Source organism: Podarcis raffonei, chromosome 16 (assembly GCF_027172205.1).
Source record: "Podarcis raffonei isolate rPodRaf1 chromosome 16, rPodRaf1.pri, whole genome shotgun sequence".
NCBI lineage: Eukaryota > Metazoa > Chordata > Lepidosauria > Squamata > Lacertidae > Podarcis > Podarcis raffonei.
Genome location: NC_070617.1, coordinates 31,808,220 through 31,831,039, shown reverse-complemented (window position 1 = coordinate 31,831,039; position 22,820 = coordinate 31,808,220). Strand labels below are relative to the sequence as shown.

Genomic DNA, 22,820 nt, shown 5'->3' with positions numbered 1-22,820 from the left:
CCCACCCGTGACGTGGCTCGATGCGATTTGGTATCGCTTCCGATGCTCCCTCATCTGTTTTCCTTTGGATTAAAATTCCTGTCAGGGAACCAGGGGAGGGGGGGCAGGAAACCCACCCTGGCGTCTTGCCTTTCCATTTTTATCCTCGCTCAGTCCCTTGCCCTCGCTTATTTCTCCCCCCTCACACCAAGAACAGGCAGCCTCAAACCCGTGAATGCCATTCTAAGGAAGGGGCTCCGTGTTATAAGAATGTCACCCCATAGAGAGCTGGAAGGGACCCCAAGGGTCGTCCAACCCCCTTCAAATGCAGGAATCTTGCGAGGGGGCCGTATAAATAAAACGCTCCCCGTTCAACTAAGCTAAGCGCCACTTGGGAGAAGGACATTTCCTTTTTTCCTCAGGCGCTAAACTGTTATAAAAATCCCTGACAGGCAGTACACTAGACAGCCCTCTTGCAGGTAGGGAGGGTTTACTGTGGCAAGTGGCCGTTGAAAGAGGTCCTCGCGCGCGAGGCGCCTGCGCACTGGGCCGTCTCCGCGAGGAGAGGGAGGGAGGAAAAAAAGCGCGAGGGAAAGAGACGGAAGCCGGGAGGCTTTTCCTGAGGTACTTGGACTTGTCCCTTAAAGGGCGTGGTGTGGTGTGTTTTTTCCCCCCTTTTGCGGGAGGGGGTGGGGCGGTGGGAATCGTCCGCGCACGCGCGCGTACTGGCTCCTTCATCCCTCCTTCCATCGCTCGGTTCCAGAGGGAAGAAGAGGGGAGCGATGGAGCGCTGGGCGGCGGCCGCCGCTGCTGCTGGCTGGCCGGGCTGGGCCTCGTGGTCCCGCTGGCCGACCTGGGAGCTGCTGGCCGCCTGCGCGGTGATCGGCGCCCTAGGCTGGATGCTGCGCTTGCTGGAGAGGAGGCCCGGCGGCCGGCGCCGCTGCCAAGGCCCCGGACCTGACGCCCAGGGGGCCTCCTCGTCCGCCGCCGCGACGACTCCTCCGCCGCCTGCTGCCGAGGAGAAGCAGCGCTGCCGCGGGAGCCCCCACCAAGGTGAGAGGGAGAGACGCCCCACAGACCCCTCTGCTCCTGCGGCTTCTTCTCCTTATAGCATGTGCACATTGGGCAACTGAGCGTCACGGCTTTCTTGTGGAAAGAATGATCTCTGAACGATTTTACACACACACACACACACACACACACACACATACTGTATCTCGTTTTGCCTTGCTAGAGTTATGATCCCTGGTGTGCGTGGGTAGTCCGTGCTTTGCAACAACTGGCAACAAATGCGATTGTGCTTTTTTCCTTCTCAAAATACATTTTAATATTTTGTTTTCCTTCATAGATTTAATAGTCATTTAAGATTGTCCTTATCTCCCGTGACGTGGCTCTGGTTTTATGTTTTCTTTCTTTCCCCCTGGTGGTTTTTCTTAAGTTTGTATGACGCAAAAAAGCCCTAAGCGTTGGTCTTAAAAAATAGTAGGATGGATTATATCAGGCATCCCCAAACTCGGCACCCTCCACATGTTTTGGGACTGCAATTCCTATCTTCCCTGACCACTGGTCCTGTTAGCTAGGGATGATGGGAGTTGTAGTCCCAAAAACATCTTGAGGGCTGAGTTGGGGGTGCCTGGATTATATGGTGGTTTTGGTATTTTGTGTGTCTCATTTGTTATTTGTAGGCCTTTGGGCAATAGAGGCCTTCGAGGTGGTGTACAAAGCGAATGCAGATACATACTGGGTTAGATCATAGACACGTTGAAAATGATGAATTTACGTTCGCCATGGCTAACAATTGATTTTAGTATGATTACTGGAAGTATGGCCTAGTTAAAAGTCAGTAATAATAATAATGACATAAATGTGTATGGTATTTAACAAAGCGCAAGAGTGGAAATCCTTCTAATGTGAGAAGCAAACAGGAGCAGGAGCAGAGGAAGCTGTGTGGAGACTGGTGTAAGCATATACCATGCAGATTATGTGGAAATAACATGCAGTTGTTTTAATTAATCAAGAACATAATGTTGTCTAACCTTACTTTTAATTTGTGTCTAGTATTTAGCTTAATTCTCATAGTAGTTGTCATGTTGGAGATGAGTGCCATTATATTGTTACATGCCACCCCAATCTCTGCTCAGCGATAACAAGATTCCAGGGTGTTCCAAGCACCCACCCAGCGTTGTGCTCCGGTGGAAATCAAGGCACATCAGAGTCTAGGAAATATGGTTTATTCACACACATTTACACCTGAAGCCTGCAGTGGAGGGGGCCCCAGAACGTTACACCCAAAAAGTGTCTTGTGGCTCCTCTCATAGCTTCAGCAAGGTTGGGTCCAGCAGTCAGTCATGGCCCCCTGCTCTCTTGGTGCAGTTTCTCCCAGCCAGTGCGCATGGAGTTCTGCCCAGTTTCCTCCTTGTCCCCAGAACACCTTGCCAAAACCCTCTGTGTAAAAACCCCTCAGTTACCTGTAGGCTCTTTGACTTGATGGCTTTTGCTGTGGGTTAATGTCAAGGCCATCATCTCCCTTTGTCATTCTGTCTGGCAGAAAAACAAGCTCAGCCTGTCTGCTCTGATTAAACCCCAGCACCCAAGAATGGGGGGCGGGGGAGGACCTGAGAGAACAAGTGAGAGAACTAGGGATAGGGAAGAGAAAAATACTTTACCCTGCTCATTCAGGCCTAATAACTTGAGATTTCAAGCTGTCAGAAATTTATCTCACTAAAGCTGATGAGTTTGTACAGCATAGCCTGTCTTATCACATCCTGTAGTCTTATTTTCTCTCTTGCATTTCTTTCTTGATGTTCCACTTGATTTCTTTAATATTTCTCAGCTTTCCTACTTGAACCTTTAGATTTTTGTTTTTTAGTCTCACCCAGCCAGTTGTTGCAGATTTCCTAATTGCTTTTTTTAAGCCTGCAGATGTACTTCACCTTGACCTAGTATATATTTTGGGCACTTTTATAAATAAGTGTGGATGATTCTTCCCCCAAATTGATGTACATCCCTATGTAAAGAGATCTGTATTTATAGTTACACCTCTATTAATACATCTGAACTGTCGCTGCAAGCCTGCCTACTCCTGGGAACATTCCACTTGCAGAGTAATTGCCTACTCATCAATACATTTATTAAGATGAATTTCAGCTGCCAGCACTGACTCACAGTTTGGGAGTCTTTTCTATCACACATGGAGTTCTTATTGACATGAATACTTTCTTGAGACTCTTTAAATGTAAAAACCTTGCCCAGAAAAGTTAGCTCAGATCTCAACCTGCCCCTCCTTACCATATTTCTTTTCCCTTTGCTCTTAAATAGATTTTTCTTGTATGCGGCATGCCACCTACACTGTTTTACTCAAATATTGTATTTTGAGTTTTCCACAATATTTTTCTACTTTTGTTTTTAGGCAAATAAGAATTCCCTTTATCCTTGAGGTGTTAGGGAAAAGTGCAGTGGAATATTACTCAGGAGTGCTGTACCTTGATTATGTTGTTGGAATATACCTTATATCAACTGGCACAATGTTTGGTAGGACAGAGGTGATGCTTGCTTTTCACCAGGGACTTGGTGGAATGCTCTGTCACAAGAGACTAAGGCCCTGAGGGACTTGACATCTTTCCGCAGGGCCTGCAAGACAGAGCTGTTCTGCCTGGCCTTTGGTTTGGACTCAGTCTGACCCTTATGTTTCCCTCCCCTTATGGTTTTTATTTATGGGCTGCTATTAAAATGAGGCTGCATTTTAAATTGTATTTTAACCCGTATTTTAATAAACTGGTTTCTCCCCCCATTATGTTTTAATGGATTTTATTTTTATGATCTAAAAATAGAGGCAGTAGGTTAAATGGTTGAGTATATTTGATGTTCTTATCCCACTGAAATATTCTATTTATTCTAATCTATTTTAAAACTTCTTCCAGTTTTCCTTTTATGGTTGAATTCTTGCATCTGTTTCATTCTCTTTTTAAGTAGAAGAGCAGACGTGGATCTAAAGCTTCCTGCCAGATGCTTAATGACTAAGTACTGAAATGATGCTCAGTATTCTTGCTGCTAGCATTAGTCAGTGTTTCTCAAACATGGGTCTTCAGCTGTTGTCGGACTACAACTGCCATCACCCCTAACCATTTGTCCTGCTAGCTTGGGATAATGGGAGCTGTAGTCCAAGAACAGCTGGAGACTCAAGTTTGAGAAACTGTCTGTGTAGTTAGTAAACAAGAGGATCAGTCTTCCTTGGGAGGTTGTGGACTCTCTGAGGTTTTTAAGTAGAGGTTGGATGGCCATCTGTCAAGGATGCTTTAGTTGAGATTCCTGCATTGCAGGAGGTTGGACCACATGACTCTTGGGGTCCCTTCCAACTCTACAATTACAGTGGTACCTTGGGTTAAGTACTTAATTCGTTCCGGAGGTCCATACTTAACCTGAAACTGTGCTTAACCTGAAGCACCACTTTAGCTAATGGGGCCTCCTGCTGCTGCTGCGCCGCTGGAGCACGATTTCTGTTCTCATCCTGAAGCAAAGTTCTTAACCCGAGGTACTATTTCTGGGTTAGCGGAGTCTGTAACCTGAAGCATCTGTAACCTGAAGCGTCTGTAACCCAAGGTACCACTGTATATGAAGTTACAGAGTAAATTGTTTGAGGTTGGAATTTATATATTTGAATACACAGGTTTCCTAAGAGGCTCTTACTGAATCATAGCTTTGAATTCTGTAAGTTATTGACAGTAGCTATATATGAAAAGGGACGCAGGCGGCGCTGTGGTCTAAACCACAGAACCTAGGACTTGCCGATCAGAAGGTCGGCGGTTCGAATCCCCACGACGGGGTGAGCTCCCGTTGCTCGGTCCCTGCTCCTGCCAACCTAGCAGTTCGAAAGCACATCAAAGTGCAAGTAGAAAAATAGGTACTGCTCCGGCAGGAAGGTAAACGGCGTTTCCATGCACTGCTCTGGTTCGCTAGAAGTGGCTTAGTCATGCTGGCCACATGACCAGGAAGCTGTACGCCGGCTCAATCAGCCAATAAAGCGAGATGAATGCCGCAACCCCAGAGTCGGCCACAACTGGACCGAATGGTCAGGGGTTCCTTTAACTTTACTATATATGAAAAAAAACCCCACTGTTTTAAATATTTCCCTGTAAAATTTTGAAATTATTAGGAAATATTACAAAAATGGGGAAGGGGTTAATACTGGGGTTTCTGTCTTAGTGCTGTACCCCTCTACTGAATTAGAATCATAGCATTGTAGAGTTGAAAGGGACTCTTGAGAGTCATCTAGTCCAGCTCCTGCAAAGAGGAATCTTTAGCCCAGTGCGGGGCTCGAACCAACAATCCTGAAGTTAAGTCTCATGCTTTACCAATGGAGCCATCCAGTTACATTTGCTAATCACATATTTGCCTTGTTGATAGTAAACATTTGTAAACTTGAGAGCTTACACAGTTTTCACATTACATAGTGTGTTTAAATTTAGTTGCACAGTGCTATTATCTTCCCACACAATGCACATGATTGAGATAAGATGTATTTCAAAGTTGTCTTTGTAATCTGAACCTTTGCATTCCGAACAGAATTGCTAGTGTAATAAACAAAATCTGCCCTTATTCTCTTATGGGGGACACAAGAGCCCTTATAGAGTCCTTTGTAGGTTCTCCATCGGTAGGAGAAAATAACAGAGGCCAACCAGAGAATATTGAGAAGCAAAGTAGCTAGTAAGCCTGATTGGCGCGAAATAATCTTAAGAGTTGCTTTGAGCAATGCTTGTCATACACCTGGGTTTATTAAGATACTTCAGCTGCAAAGGGGACCAGGCGCCCAAAACAGATACAGGAGAGTGCTGGAGTGGTGTGAATTCTCCCCTTGCATTTCTAGTTAGTGTATTGATCTGCCCAGCAAGCACCTTATCAACCCTTCTCTTCCCAGTTGGTGCAGCTATCCACTAGTATGAGAACCTAGTATCTAACTTTGGAGACTTGGTTTTCTGTGCACTGTTTCAACCTGCACCATCAGCTAGACTAGTCTCAGTGAGAGCCAAGGTAAGCAACCCTTGGGAGAAGATTCGAACGGCATGGGGTCAACCACCTCTGAGGAAGGTATTAATGAATGAACAGATTCACATGCAAGCAAGTGTTCCTCCTTTAGGGATTTAAAAACTTACCATAGGGTTCACACAGCCCCAATTTCCCCTTTACCTTTCACTCGCCTATTCTTTGATAACAATGAGCTGACTTATTAGGAGAAATTGCTCTTCAGTATTTGAGCCCTCAAAACTAATAATCTGTTTGGTTGTCTTTTCATTTGGTGGTGGTTGTTTTTCCTCTCTAGGAACGGTAACAATGGATGCTATTTTATCACGATTAAAGCAGCTAACTTCTGATGAGCTCAGAGAAGAGATCGTTAAAGCTGGACAGAAATGTGGGCCTCTTACACTTACAACGAGATCAATTTTTGAAAAAAGATTGGCCCAGGCACTATTGGAACAGCAAGGAGAATTAGAGGCAGAAACCTCACTTTTGAATGGTGTACTTGGAACTGCTGCAGCTGATGCCAGCCAACTGCAAACAAAGAAACCTTCAAGGAATCAAAATGGTCACATAGGCTCCTCTGAGGATGGCGATTTTGGGTACAGTATGGGTTTGAACCCCCCAGAAGAGGAAGCCCTAATGCACAAGGCAGACAATGATTCTCTGATCAGTTCTCAGACTCCATCTAAGGAGCCTCTGCTATACTATGGTGTATGTCCGGTTTATGATGACATATTGGCAAGAAATGGTAAGTTATTTTTATTTTTACCACTGCAGTGTAGTTAAAGATCAAGTTAAGCAAATGTACCTTTCATGGAGGAAAAAGAGTGCTATTGGAGAATAGTAATTGTGGTTAATTTATTTTACAGATTAGTTATTTAAAATGTATACCCTACTCTTTTATAATATGTTGAGGGTGGCCAGCATTTAAATTTTTTAAAAGTGCAAAAAACCAGAATCCTGTATTCTTTCATATAGCCTTTTCATTTATTTCATTTATTTCTAGCTTTAGGTTTTTCCTATATTCATTATTACTATAGATGAGTTTGTGGGTAATCTACCAATAAGCATTCCATTGGGAAGTAAATTGAAAGGAAATTCTTGCAATTAAGCAGTTTTCAATAGGTACTGCAAGCCAGTGTTAGAAACTAAGATGAAAGCTAGGAGCTAAATGGCACCTTAAACCTAAGTTATGGGCACAACAATGGAATGTCTAGGCGCACTTTTTTTTTGTAGCAGGAATACAAAGCTGAAAATGAATGAACTGCAGCTAAGATATTCATTTTTCACCTGGTCTAGTCCTTCCCCTGCCCACCTCCCTAATATTCTTAAGAGGATCTTTTCTCCAGTCTTCAGAGAGTAGCTGGAAGTGGGGAGTCAGAAAGGGTCCTCCTTTCCTTCCACTCTGCAGTTTTAATCTAAAATCTTAGGCGCAGTACCACGTCCAGAGCTCAGAAATTTATTGCTGTAATGAAATTCCCTGTCGCAAAATGCGCCTAATACAATGGGAGTTTCGAGCACTGCTGCAAGCCTGAAACTAGAGAATCTAATGTTCTCTCTTTGAGGAAGCATAATCCCGAACAACCAAGGATGACATAACAGCTCTTGGGATGCTCAAAATATTTCAAGACTGATCTCGGTTCCACCCTTACTTGGTATGGGATTAGATTTGAGATTAAGTATTTAGGAGACTAATGCTATTTACGGAGTCAGTCCTAGAATATACAGATACTATTTTTAAGCTGCAAGAATACCAGATGTGCACAAATATCAGAACTTCACTGAAGAATTAGCCTACTTTATCTCAATATCATATTGTTATTTTTTTTTATTATAGTAGCAGAGGATATTCTAGATGGGAGTGGCTTGTCCTTTCTTTGCCTGCTGATGAAAAAGTGTTTAGGGTTGCATCATAATCATGATGAGAATGATTTGTAATGAGCCAGATTTGCGGCATTAGTGCAATCTCATCACGATTGTTCACTTTCTCTGTAAGACCCCCAAAATTTGGCATATTACTGCAAATTTGCTATCAAAAAATGTATAAGAAATTAAGCCTCTTTTCCTGAAAGTAAAATTCACCAAGCCAATTTTGAACTCACTTGAGCATTTTCTCCTGCAGACTACCACGATGGAAATAAACTAATTTGATTTGTTTCTGTTCCAGAGAGGGTGCATGTATATGAGGATAAAAAGGAAGCCTTGCAAGCTGTTAAAATGATAAAAGGTTCAAGATTTAAAGCTTTCACAAATAGGGAAGATGCAGAGAAATTTGCCAAAGGCATATGTGACTATTTCCCATCTCCAAACAAGCCCTCCTTATCTTTGTCGCCTGTGAAAGTTTGTTCCGTGTTCAACAGAGGTAAGTGGAGGCTTTTAAATGTTTTCCAATTCTTTAACTACTTAAGTGGCTTTTGGAGTTGGGACTGTAGTTTATACTTAAAATACTGCCAGTGCTGTTCTTTTTCTGCTTTTAAAATGTAGCTCTGAGAACTTTATTATGACAGGGATCATGTGAATTCCTAAATTGGTTTAAAGCTTATAAATATTCTTTATTTTAAAATTAACACTGAAGGATCTGTTCTTAATTTACCTGCCTAGAAGTTCTGAACAATAGCTATACAGAGTTTGCATATAAAATAACCTGACACACTTTCATGAGCAAAGATCACATCATGAGTAGAATACCATTTTTATTTTGATAGACGGCTTATGCTCTCCTGAGATGGAAACCGTTAGTAAAGAGAGAGCCAACAGTTACAAAAGTCCTCGTACGCAGGATCTTACTGCCAAGCTTCGGAAGGCGGTTGAGAAAGGAGATGAAACAGCATTCTTGGAACTTATCTGGAGTAATCCTCGCTATCTCATTGGCTCTGGAGACAACCCGACAATTGTTCAGGTGTGGGAATGGTTTGGCCTTTGCTAAAACGAAGTTTGAATTAAACCCTTTGCATCCTTTCCCCAACTTGCTAACCGAGGGAAATGGCTTCAAAACTCATCTGCACAAGAGATGGGCATAGTGTTAGTTCTACAGTGTTTTTCTGTGCTGCTTCTGGCAGCTTTCTTTCATGTAGAGAACTTCACTTTTTAAAAAAATGATATTGGGAGGGGGATGAGGTTTGAAAACAAAATCAGTAAAAAAAATAATTAAATTTGCTGGCTGTTTTTGGAAAGTCTGTAACCAAGAGTGACTAGCTTTTGTGGCCCCACCAACACCTTCCATCCCCTTCTGGGTGCTACATGCCAAAAAAGTAGTCATAGCCACCTCACAGCTGACATGCACACACAAATACACATACAAGGGACGCAGATCTTCCATCCTTTCAATCAACATTGTGCTAAAAAAAACGGATCTTGTTCCTGTTTGTTACAAACAGGTTTGCTCTACTCTCTCTCTCTCTCTCTCTCCCTACACTTTAAGCCAGGCATAGGCAAACTCTGCCCTCCAGATGTTTTGGGACTACAACTTCCATCATCTCTGACCACTGGTCCTGTTAGCTAGGGATGATGGGAGTTGTAGTCCCAAAACATCTGGAGGGCAGAGTTTGCCTATGCCTGCTTTAAGCTGTAAAAACTGAACATACAGGCTCACATGGTAGCAATAACTTGTATAAATATGAGGCTTGTTCTCTGAGCAGATTGTTGTGGGGCTTTACTAGTATCCCCAAATGTGCCATGTTTGCTGTTTTCCAAATTCTTATATTTCCCCTCTGAGTCCTAACACCATCAGCTCGCTAGTATAGAGTTCTCCAGGTAGACTGAAGGCTTTACAGTATATGTTTGTGTTTCCTGAATTTTTGTGTATGTAAGATCTGGGGGGAAACAACAACATTGCTGTAAGCGTATTCCTCTCTAGCAAATTGTTCAGATTTCATATTTAGTGAATGTGTGCCTATTTCTTTTTAGGAAGGCTGTAGATACAATGTCATGCATGTTGCGGCCAAGGAGAATCAGCCTGGTATCTGCCGGTTGCTATTGGACACTTTGGAAAATCCTGAATTTATGCGATTGATGTATCCTGATGATGATGAGATAATGTTACAGAAGCGCATCGGGTACATTGTTGACCTTTATCTTAACACACCAGATAAAGTGGTGAGTTTCAGTGTCTCACTGGTTTTTTTCCTTTTTGTTTGTGTTGGATACTGAAGAATAACACTGCTAGCCTGTTATTTTAAATGAAGAACATATGGGGTTGGATCCAGCCTACCAATGCATATCCACTGGAAATTAAGCCCTTTTGAGTTAGAGGGGACTTAGGCCCGGGTAAGTGAGGACTGGATTGCAGCCTAAAGATAGCTCTGTTAGACTAATGTGAAAAGTTAGTCATGACTTAATTTGTCTCATTGAGACAAAGTGCAAGTAATTTAGTCTAGCTCCAGCACAGACTTAATTAAAAGCCAGTGCGACTTAATGCCATATTAGCAGTTGGGGCAGCAGTAGCAACCTCCACATACTGTGACTGTTATACATCACTGCCTCCCCCTACCTTCCTCAATTACCACTGCCTTTTAAAGCAATATTTTTTAATCTTTTGTTTTTGTAATTATTGATTATCCCATGGAGGCCTGTTGTCAGACAAGATATAATAATGTTTTTAGATATGTAGTTTTAGAATTGGGGAGTTACGGGCCTGGTTTGCAGCTTAACCCAGCTCAGGTTTGGATAGAACAAGCTGCAGTATGTGGTTTGTTACTCCCTGTGCACCCAGGAGCTGGCGAGGACTGTGATGTGGACATTTAAGCAGTGGGCCACCAATGCATTGCTCATTTGTATTAAACTATAGTTAAACACTAATTTATGGGTTCATGTGATGAGTGAACACAACCATAATCTATTTTGCAACTTAAATGAGTTATTAAAGAGATTTTTTTTAAAAAAAATCAACAACCCCAAAATAGCCTGCTTAAAAAGAAAAGTCTTCATTGTTCATCTAAATGGGGCAAGCCTCTGAACACGGTGGATCTCAAGAGTTAATGAAATTCCAGAAGTCTAGACGGATAATAGAGAACACTTTAATGGTTAAAATCAAGAATCGGCACCTTGAAATTAACCCACAAATGGGGCAACCAGTGGACTCCTGCAGTATTGGGGTTAATATGTGATTATGTGCACCCCAACTCTTAATTTATTAATACACATACCTTTCCACATACCTCAAGTGAGCGTAACATGGATCTCGTTCTCCCATGCAAATGGAGAGGCATCTCCAAATGCACATATATACTTAGGTGAAAACAAGGGTTCAGAATAGGAAATAATTGTATTTTTTCTTTTTATAGGGATTTGATACACCACTACATTTTGCTTGCAAATTTGGGAACCCAGATGTGGTTAGTGTGCTTGCTTCACATCCAGATATTGTAAAGAACCCAAGGAACAAGTACAACCAAACTCCAGCAGAAGTAAGTTGTCCTTAAAACATGTTATGACCGCTTTAGTTTCTGTTTAAATGTGACTGTTCTTTACCTTAGTGCTCTCTGGTAGTCCTCTGCCATGTAAGTTGGCAAAAGCCTCCCCAAATTATTTGTAGCTTGCAGTGAGGTTTTATTAGTTAAACCTATAAATTATTTCCTGCCAGTTTGAAAGCACATCAAAGTGCAAGTAGATAAATAGGTACCGCTCCGGCGGGAAGGTAAATGGCATTTCTCTGCACTGCTCTGGTTTCCCCGAAGCGGCTTAAGTCGTGCTGGCCAAATAACCTGGAAGCTGTACGCCGGCTCCCTCGGCCAATAAAGCGAGATGAGCGCCGCAGCCCCAGAGTCGGTCACAACTGGACCTAATGGTCAGGGGTCCCTTTACCTTTACAAATTATTGGGACAGAAGTGCTGCTTATTGAGCTGTTCCAAATGGATAGATCAGTACAAAATGTGCAACTACTCTGTTCTTTAACCAATACCTTAATCCTTTTTTCTAACAGGTAGTTTGTGAAAGAAGTAAAAATAAAACTGTGGATCTGAAAGAGAAAATCAGGGAATACTTGAAAGGTTTGTATTTAATCTTGGTTGTCTTTAGAGGCTGTGCAGAAGTAATACCAAAAAAATTGTATCATCATTTAACTTTTTATTGGATTATGCCAGAAGCAAATGGCATGTATTATTTTATGTAACTGGGGTGTTAAATAAAACTTACATGGTCTCTGAAGTAGAAACAGAATGATGCAGTATCAAGTGAGTGTTTTATTTTTGAATTGTAGGGAAATTGAAACCACCGACCTGGGTAGTATTTAAGTGTATGATAAACATTCCTAGAAACTTAACACCATTTTCAATTATTTGTGACCTAGGTCAGTGTTATGTGCCACTCTTCAGAGCAGAAGACAATGCCTCACAACCTGTGATCGGACCACCTGTGATTGGAGCACCTTGGTCACCTGATCAGACAGATGATAGCCCTCATGCTTCTTTACCCAGATATTTTGGCAGCCCCAAAGATCCTGTGTTGACAGTAAGGGCTTATGGAGGCCCAATGAGCCCTTCTAAGGTAATAGAAACCAAGAAAATATTTGGTCTTGTTTTTCCTTTTTGGTGTTACTTTGGGCTATCATACACCTGGATTAAAATGAAATCAAGTACACCTGTAGAAGTCCAGAATCAGGTACATTCTGTAGAACAGTCTACAACAGGGGTCAGCAACCTTTTTCAGCCGTGGGCCGGTCCACTGTCCCTCAGACCATGTGGTGGGCTGGACTATATTTTTGGGGGGAAATGAACGAATTCCTGTGCCCCACAAATAACCCAGAGATGCATATTAAATAAAAGGACACATTCTACTCATGTAAAAACACACTGATTCCCAGACCATCTGCGGGCTGGATTGAGAAGAGGAATGGGCCGCATCCGGCCCCCAGGCCTTAGGTTGCCTACCCCTGGTCTACAAGTTTAGGAGCTCAGGTGAGGTTAGTGTGCTTACTTCAAACCCAGATATTGTAAAGACCTTCCTCACATTCAAATTCTTCCCTCCCCCCTCCCCCCTCCCCCCCCCCTCTGTGGGTTTAACATTTCCTGTGACACTTCTCAATCTGGGCTAAATAAAACCAGCCTTGGTGAACTTGAGAACTTGCTGTGAAGAAAGCTGGGAGACTGCTTGAACGAGTGGAGGAAAATTCCAGTCAAACGCAATCAAAGCATAGTGAGGACTCATCACTGAACCTACCTAGTGGCAGCGAAGGCGGCAAAGAAGGCATACTTTGCTGCCTCCATTGCATCCTCATTGTGCCGTCCAGCAGTGCAGGCCCTTTTACAGTCTGGTACTTATTTTACTTTAGCATGGGTTATCTAACAATTTCACTTCGTGGGGAGGGGGAGTTGAGTGTGTGCAGGTGGTACCGGCATTGCAGTCTTGCAGCCCAAGCCAATCTTATTAATTCTGGTTATGTTAAAATTGGACTTAGGTTTGTTTGCCATTACATAGACCTGAAAGTACAGCAGAACCTTGTTTATAAAGGACTAAATTTATAAAGTGCCACACTGGGTGCTCTTTGCAACTAACAAAATAATAGCTCCCTAGAGGTCTCCATTTTATCTATGTAGCCAAGCACCTTATTGGCTCAGAGGAATTAATTGTCCTTCAGTGTCATAATCTTAAGCACACATGCAAAAATACAGTACATAGAAAATAATTGCTGTCTTCAGATGTCAGCTATGGAAAAGGTAGTTGGAAAGAATTAGATATTTTCAATTAATTTATTCATTTCAAGCTTATTGATAAATTACTATTTTATCTTTTTGGGGGGCATTTATATCCTGCCCTTGTACTGTAAATATGCCACTCAGACTTATAACATATAAAACTGAAATTTCACAAAAACCAAACTCAAGCAAGGGACAAAAAAAGAGGTATTTGGGGGAAGAGTGCAATGGCTATATTGATGGGGGGGAATGGAACAACCCATTTTTATGCTCTTAATTTCTTAGCATAAGATATACATGCACTACTTTACATGGTGTTCTAGACCTCTGATAACTAGTGTAAGCTGTAGTTTTTAAAAGTCAATAAAGCTTGCTTTGCTCTTGGTATTTTGTGTAATTGAATAAGAACTCATTTTGAATATAGTTTAATGAGTAGAATCTCATAACAGAGACAGTAACACTGATAATGTTTTGAGATAAGGATTTGCTGAGTAAATAATTTGAATTGGAATACAAGAAGGGGAGGTATGAGGAGGTCAGGGAAATATGTCATTGAAAACTAAGTATTGAGAATTGTATGTGTTGTTTTTTTCTTTTTTCTTTTTGTTTGTATAAAATTGGAAACTTAATAAATATCTTTATAAAAAAAAGATAATGTGGACACAATGAAGCAAACTGTGTCATTTGACAAGGTTATATGGATCGTCACTATTTCGCAAAGCAATATAGGAATAGCTTTAACTTGGTAAAACAAATAAAGTAGGTGTTATGCTGCATTTGTGTAATTGTTCAGATAGAGTCAGTTAAAATGTAGGAAATGGAAGTTGTGCTTCTGAAATCCTTTGTTGCAAAAGTAGTGTTTCTTGGGACATTCTGATCTTGCAGCTCCTCTAGTGCTAGCACAACCTCTCTCCAAAACTAGGGCAGTGTTCTGGCTGGAAGTTACACTGTGGGCCTCATCCATGTGGCTCAAGGCTATTTGGTGTTGGGAGCTGTACTATGCTGGAGCAAATTCTGCATCACAAAGGGTTACATCAGATGGGCCCCTAAGTTGATTGGAAGTTTGCATGAAAGCTGGATGGTTCTGGATGACTAAAAGATGCTCATTCCAGATTTTTAGGAAGAGAAGATTAGCATGCTCTAGAACTACAGTAACTGAATGCAATTTTCCTCCCTTAAAGGCAGAAGAGTTCCACAGACTTTGGAAGACTCCACCTCGAGAGCGAGCAGGATTTTTTAACAATCTCAGAAAATCTGATGTGGAAAGAGGCGTTGAAAGAGTTGGAAGGTACTTCAGAATTAATGCATGAAACAATATAGCAACAGGAATAAAAGATATTTCAATTGTATTAAATATCAAAACTTGGTAAAATGCTACGGATGAGAACAAACTGCATCTGGAGAGGCTTAGGAAGTTGTTGAGAAAGCTCCCAGCTTCTATTAAGGTCTATCTGTGCATAAGGGCAGAGGGAGAATGGAACTTTGGAGGTGGCAGTGTGTTCTGTTAACTTAATTGACTTTATTTATTTTTAAATTTCTATACTGCCCTTCATCCAAGGATCACAGGGCAGTTTACAATATAAAAACAAAACAAAAACCACAATAACAAACAAAATTAAATTTTACACAGGCTTTTTAAAAATTCCATTTTGAAGCATATTCTGGATCTTAAAATGAATTTAAAATTAACTCAGTGAGGATCACTTCATGATGACTGTCTGCAAATCTACCTCTGAGATTTGTCATCATCTGTTTCCTGATTTCCATGCCGTCTGTCATTCTGTCTTCTTTGATTGCACCTCCATGACATGTATCCATGGCACATTTCATCTCTCTCACTCCTTAAGGGCCCAGAATGTATCAAAAGGCAAAAACTCCCAATCATTTTGTTTTGCAACTAAAACGTCCAACCTTTGCTAAAACTCTTAGCCCGTGCTCTGATCGCAGCATCCAGGATTGTGAACTCTGTGCTTAAATTGAAATAGCGTCCCAACAAAGGCTGACTTCTGCAACCATATGAAAAAGATCTTGATATTCTAAGAATGTTGAATTCTGCGCTGTTATTTTTATCCTTTCTGGTCTTGCTCATGCAATACACAGTCTACTTTATTAAAACCTCTTCCTCATTGGCTTATTCTGTCTTCAGTGCAGAAGTCACTGCGCTGTTTTGCCCTGGGTCCATGTTTTCCAAATCCGTGTCAAGCTTTTGTTTCATTAGCAACTTTGGCTCATCCCCTATCTTATTCTCCTTCCCCCTCTTCCTTCACTTGCATGCTTATGTCTTTTGCCATGTTGGAACCTCCTCTACTTGTCAGGCAATCCCCATTTTCCCTGCACCCTACCTTTCCCGAACCATTTCTTCTACACCTTTTCACTTTTCCTACCACCTGGCCTTATTTGTATCATCTGTGTTTTGTAAGTGCCAAATAAATACATTGCAGAAACAGGAGCAATGCTAGTAGACTTAGCAGTGTAGTGCATACATATGTGCTCTGTTTTTGGAAAGCTTCTGTCTCTTTATTTCTCATAGGATGCTTAATTCATTTTGTGTTAAGAGTATTTTATGTGCCTTTAAAGGTTTCATTCAGTAATAGAATTTCTGTTGAGATTGCTCATATGCTTTGACAGTAGAAAGCAAGATGGGATGGAAATTATTCTGAATTGTTTTTTGAACATGCGGGAATTATAACAATTAAAAAGAATTTGGTGAAGGCTTATGGTCGTGCTTGGTGCAGAATTCACTTGTTAAAAGGATTTTTACAGTTGATGTACAGACTTGGGGCTGGCTAATTAAACATGTGTTTTAGTAAACTTGTCAAATTAATTTTATGTCTTCACAAATGATTCGTTCTATCTTGTTTATTGCAGGGAGTTAGCTCATGAACTGGGGTTCCCGTGGGTTGAATACTGGGAATTTCTGGGCTGTTTTGTTGATCTGTCTTCCCAGGAGGGGTTACAAAGGCTAGAAGCATACCTGAGTCAACGGGAAATGAGCTATAAGGCTCAGCAAGAGAAAGGGGAGAATGAAACCCACAACAGATACAAAACCCCACAGCTTTCTGGTAAGAGCAAAGCATCTCTTAGCAGCTGAAGGTTTGAAAATGTTTGATTACTGAATAGATCATTTTTCAGACGTTCCAAAATAAGTCTAATAAAAAGTTCTCAAGTTTTGAGATTTACCAGTGTTAGATTAGTTGCTTAGCACAGGACACTTTAGAAGTATAAGTCAGAGCAGTGTTGGCAGCAGCTTTTCTTGGGCCTTTGGGCAAGGTGTTCTCTGTGGGGCTCCCTCTCACAGAGTCTCTGGGGCTCCTGTTAATGAGACCCCTGCTGGGATGCAAACTCTAGGCAAATGCCTATTCATGCCAATCCTTGAGGCCAGTATTGAACTGGAAGGTCGCTGCTTGTTAGTATATTTGGGAATAATAAAAATGCAGAAATTATGATGTCGGGTTCTTGGGGATGGGCCAAAGAATTTAAAAATCACTTTCATGTTGCCGGGACTTTCAGAACATGCCTTCCATGCTACAAACTGAACTCCGTAGCCCTACTGACATTCCCACTGTTACACTTGGAACAATCAGGTCAAAGTGACAGTTGCCCACAGTTGTATCAAACTGTTTTATAGTAGAGATGCTGAACAAATTAATAGATTGTATTCTAAACAGTGTAAATAATATTTCTTTTGAAGACTTCAGTATCTCTTATAAAATCTCTTCCCCCCCGCCAGCAGTGAATTGAGTTTTGTTTGTAAGTTTAAGGGGGGAAACTCCCAAGTTTTATGAAGGCAAGGGCTTGTAGACGGATTCTTTGGGTTTCTGCCATCTGCAACAAGGAAGAGGCACAGGAATTGCTGTAGCTGTGTAAATGGCAAAATACTGGTGTTGTGTTCGGTCTCTCCCCATACCAGCCCAATAAAGTGGGGTAACTGCTACCCAGAAATCTGTCAAACTGGATGAGGAATATCAGTGTACTGAGCAAAGGGGTTAAGCAACAGAGTTGAAGAGAGACAAGCAGAAAATGCACCCCTGTGTTGTCCTAGATGCATATTTTGCCACCACTAAACCAGCTGTACATTCTGTAGATGGAGGTGGGACATGTGCTTGGAAAACTTGTCCAATCTGTGCAGGTATAGCCCAGCTCCCTCATCCCTAGGTAGTTTTCTCAGACCTGCTCTAAGGAGCTGCTTCAGGCCTTGAACAGATACTTGTACAAAGCTTCCTCAATTAGGTTTTCACATCATCTGGCTACTGCTTGATTGCAAGCTATCTTCCATGCCCCTTTAGCCAAGGCAGCATCAGTCCAGGCATTATTTTGGTTGGGGATTTCAGGTCAGCAGCCCTTATCTTTTAGGGAGCAGTATTTGACAGGTAAAGGGTAGTGGTGCCCCATCTTGCATTCCCAGTCGTGGTATGGGGGGGGGGTAACTGAAATGAAGCCAAGACATAGATGTGAGCCAGTAGTTGGAAATCTCGAGTTTCCAGTATTGATGAGAGAATGCTATTTGTATTTCAGGGCTGGGTCAGGTAACATTGTTTGTTTGAATCTGACTGAGTCCCTTGAAACGAAGTGGAATATAGAACGTTTGTTATTAAAAACTGACTAGTCAGGCAGATGAGATGTCACACACTAAAATTCTTTTATTTTGTTTTAAAGGCAAAAGTAAAAAAAGCTGCAATTCTATTTCTGTTGGGGCATTTCTTGATGATGATGATATGAGTTTGGAAGAAGTAAAGAACAGGCAGAACGCTGCCAGAAATTGCAGCCGAACTGTTGCATCCAATGAACCAACCATCACCGACATCAGAAGCTCAGAGTGTGACATCCTGTCCATTGAGCAGACTGAAAGCATAATGCCTACAGCAGAAACTTCTGATAGGCACTCGGAGAAAGGAGTTCCTGCCAGTAAAAATGGATTTTGTAGCCCTGTGACCAGTGATAGGACATTAAATCCTCATAGGAGGCACCCAAGTCGAGGAGAAGAGTGCCTTCCGTCTCCAGTCTCCAATTTAATGGAAGAATTTGATAAGCTGTCTTGTCAGGATCAGATGGTGGCAGGAGAACGTTCACCAGAGAAGCCAAGCCAGGCTGCCACAAAAAGCGGGTGTGAGAGTGCTCAGATGGAAAATACAAGGCAGCTTAGAAAACCTAAGGACCATCTCACTAAGACTTATTCACCGCTTCTCAAGGCGGGTGCAGCTGCTGAGGATACAAAAATAAGGACAGAAGAAAAAAAACCACTAGAAGTGGGGAGGCTGTCAGCAGAAACTGATGTCCGGGGAGGGGAGACAAAACAGTCTTGCAGTTCTGAATTGCAGTCTGAGATGTCCTCGCAATGTCTCCTAAAAGTCTCATCCTCAAACGAAAAAGCCAAGCAGCTGTTTCTCTTAGGGTATGAAATAAACTGTTGCTTAACAAACTGACCTCTTGTCTTGTGGGCAATAATCATTGGGGATTGTGGCACTGCCAGATTCTGTTTTCCTAATTTAGCTCCCTTTCTGTCTCTAGGGAACAGCCAACAAAACTGGACAATGATGTGTTAACAGCATTACATGGGTTAGAGATGGATCCACAAAAATACCCTGCTATTTACAAGTGGAGTGTGTCCGTTCAGTCCTACTCTCCTTCTGACCGGCAAAGGTATATACTTGGTTTCAATAAAAGTTAGCTGATGTGCTCCATGGGTATGGCTTGCTAAAAGGACTAAACCTGGTCTGTGTGGTACGGCTTATAGGTTTACAGTGTGGCCATGGCATAATGCTTGCTAATGAACTGACTGGCCATTATGTTTCCCACCTTTCCCCAGTAGCTAGTTCTTACTGGCAGGGTAGGAAATTTGCTCTGTCTTCTCTCCTCAGCTTGAAACATGAGGTAGAGGCATAGTGCCTTCTTCAGTACCTGACAGGCAGTTGGCAATCCTGTCATGTTCAAATACAAGCAGAAGTGTTTACTTCCAGTTTGGAGGTGGGACAGAGGAAAGCACAGGGTCAAGTCAAAACTCCGCAGCTACTTTTAAGGGTTCACAGTTCCAAGACTTTCTCACCAGAACCTGGCTGACCTCTAGGCTTGCATAATACTAAGTCTTGCATATTACTAAGAACTACAGTGATACCTCTGGATGCGAACGGGATCTGTTCCGGAACCCCATTCACACCCTGAAGCAAACGCAACCTGTGTCTGCGGGTCGCAATTCGCCGCTCCCGCACATGCGCGTGACGTCATTTTGAGCGTCTGCACGAGCAGTGAAACCCAGAAGTAATGCGCTCTGTTACTTCCAGGTTGCAGCGGAGTGCAACCCGAAAATATTCATCCCAAAGCTACTTCAACCCGAGGTATGACTGTAATTAACTAAACTGTTCTACAGTGGTACCTTGGGTTACAGACGCTTCATGTTACAGACTCCGCTAACCCAGAAATGTACCTCGGGTTAAGAACTTTGCTTCAGGATGAGAACAGAAATTGCACGGCGGTTCCATTTTAGCTAAGGCCCCCTTAGCTAAAATGGAACCTCAGGTTAAGAACGGACCTCCTGAACAAATTAAGTTCTTAACCCAAGGTACCACTGTATTTGGGTGCTCAAAGCATAACCACCTGGACAAGGTCTTTCTTAGAAGACAACAGCCAATTTACTTACAAATGATATTCAGTGATAAATGCTTGCATTTAAATATAATGTCTCAACTGTATGTGGGTATTAATATTGATATCTAGAATAAAGGTCCTCACAGCAATTCAACTTCTCCACCTTGTTACAGTTTCCTGATATATAAAAAGTGTTGTCTTTTCTTCCAGTTGGTCAACTCCATCACTAAAAGGAAGATTCAAATCTCAGACAGCTTCAAGCCCTTCAAGTGGTCTGGCATGCTGTAGCCCAGGAAAGAGCAGTCCAGTATTTGGTAGTCCTGGGAAATACAATGTAGGTGCTGCCAGCTTCTCCCCCGATTCTGGGAGCCCTGGATGGTACAGCCCAGCATATGTGAACTACGTTATGTTATCTAAGCGCCATCACTTCTAAGCACCCGCTCATCTATTAGAATGTGACTCTTTTTAAAATTTCAGTTAAGTATTTTTAAAAGGAAGGCATAAAATAGGGTGTTGAAACACAAATAATGTACCCCAAACTCATTTTATTTATTGCTGTCAGAGAAAGGGCTGCTTGTAGCAAATATTTTTATTCCATTTACCAGATTATTGGTGATTTGCAGATTAGTAAGTTAAATTAGAGCACCTGAAGAGTTTAAGCATTTCCTAGAACCTAGAAGTTACTTTTCTTGGACATTTATCCATGTCCATTTTACTATCTGTACAGTGCTTCTCACTGGGATCCCTTTCACTGTAGCAACTGTAGATTAAAGGGAACTCAAGGCAAGTTGTCAAGTTTTAAGGTCTTCCAGTTGAGCTGAAAGGAGGAAAGCTCTTTTCTATGTATGTAGACTGCAAATTTATAGTTTGTTAATTTATCTAATTAGAGGTATTTTAAAAGAGCCAAACACTTCAGTGTCCTATGTTCTTAATGATAGAAACGAGTATTTTGTATCCAAACAATTTCTCTACCACAGTCCCACTTACCATGGGCAGATTTTTCTGTTCTTCAGGGGGGCAGGGCACATTAACTTTTAAATGAAAGGCCAATGCTAAAGTTTGTTAGCTACAGGAAAACTAATTCCCTTTTGGAGACTTCTGGGATAATGCAGCTGCCATTAAAATAGTAAAACTTCAGGCAGCTTAAGTTTTGACATTTTGGAAGGACTCCTTCAGACTTTGATAAAGTCTGTGTTATTAGTGGCTGTATTCACTGCAAGCCTTTTTAGTAGCCTAGATCTCTACTGCACATAGAGCTGTCGTGGCTTCCTTATACCAAGTGTGAGCATTTTGTATACTGTTTCTGAGTGTGATGATTTGGTACAAAACTCCAGAACCGCACTTAAGATTCTTCCAGTTTTATTAGTGCCTTTTGTAACATTTTTATCTTGCTTTTTAATAAGTGCTGTTCTCTTATGTAAACAGTAACCATGTTTAACTTTCCAACACTTTTGGATGCAGGTTTTTTTAAGCTGTTCCCTTATAGTTTAAAGACTTGAAGAGATGCTGTAACCATCCATTTATTATTTTGTATATTTAATGTAGGTGGTCTAAATGTAAATTACAGAATAAATATTTCCAGATTGGCTGGGTCTTTATCATTATCCCATTGTTTAAATGGGCATGCAAATATACAGCCTCTCTTGGGTGCACCTCAATTCCCTTACATGACTATTCTTTTCTGTATAATTTTCCATTAGAAATTAGAGTGCCGTTCAACAGATATACATATTGAAGCTGCCTTCTAACATAGGTTTCTATGACTTTGACAAGAGACTATAGAAGGAATTTCTTGACCTCTGTAGTGGAATATTTAGAGGTGCTTAATTTAGAAGTCAGCTTTTATAAATCTGTCACCATGGTATATGGTTATCTAGGAAGTCCAAACCAACTTAAAATAGCTTGCTAAAAACACTTATCACTCTGAGGTACGATGCCTTCCACAATACTGAAAATAAGCTCTCAACACTCACTGATCTTTAAGCTAATATATATGCCACTGTTCCAAGGCACAGCTGCCCCTTAAGTGACGCTCTCTATGGTGTATAAAGAGCATTCTTGCTTAGAATCTTCAGACTGTTGGTTTTAAAAGAAAACCAACTTTAAGAAATTGACAGTGTTTTGTTGTAACTTCTTTGCTTTATCCTTGTTATGCATACCTTTTTGTATTTAAGAGTAGGGGTTGTAGTGACCAAGTCATACTTGGAGCAGACCCAATGAAATTGAAGGACCTAAGTTAATCATGCTCATTAATTTCAGTGGGTGTACTCTCAGTAAGACTCACATTGGATATAACCCTGTGTTGCCGCAGCACAAGCCGATCAGTTTGTAACACTTGCCAGGGGGGCGTCTAAAGGGTTAGTGTTAGAAACATATTAATGTTTAGAATTCACATTCGAGTCCTTTTTGTCAATGTGTTCAAGTGAATTTTTAACAATCTTATTAAATTTGTTTATTTAAAAAGCTCTTGCCTCTTGTGTGTTGCAAATATATTCTTTTGCATATTGGACTTCATTCTTGCCCCCAGCCCCTGAGCAATATTGGTGGCAACCTGGTAGAATCAGGCTTCAAAAATAATAAACTTGCACTCAATTCATAGAGGATAGGACTCTC

General features: G+C 41.6%; 1 protein-coding gene across 2 annotated transcripts; it reads left to right on the top strand.

The window, feature by feature from the left end:
• Positions 1–497: 497 nt before the first annotated feature.
• Positions 498–22,672, top strand: ANKLE2 (ankyrin repeat and LEM domain containing 2). Of its 2 annotated transcripts, none has more exons than XM_053369455.1 (13): positions 498–603; positions 6,296–6,742; positions 8,162–8,356; positions 8,700–8,893; positions 9,901–10,089; positions 11,277–11,399; positions 11,915–11,981; positions 12,281–12,477; positions 14,807–14,913; positions 16,494–16,687; positions 18,282–19,017; positions 19,134–19,265; positions 20,418–22,672. In XM_053369455.1, exons 2-13 carry the CDS (start codon positions 6,307–6,309, stop codon positions 20,638–20,640), a joined length of 2,793 nt encoding a protein of 930 aa, XP_053225430.1. In that variant the 5' UTR covers positions 498–603; positions 6,296–6,306; the 3' UTR covers positions 20,641–22,672. The 2 variants fall into 2 exon arrangements, with proteins under 2 accessions (XP_053225430.1, XP_053225429.1); XM_053369454.1 differs by lacking the exon at positions 498–603 and adding an exon at positions 632–1,032.
• The last annotated feature ends 148 nt before the right edge of the window (positions 22,673–22,820 follow it).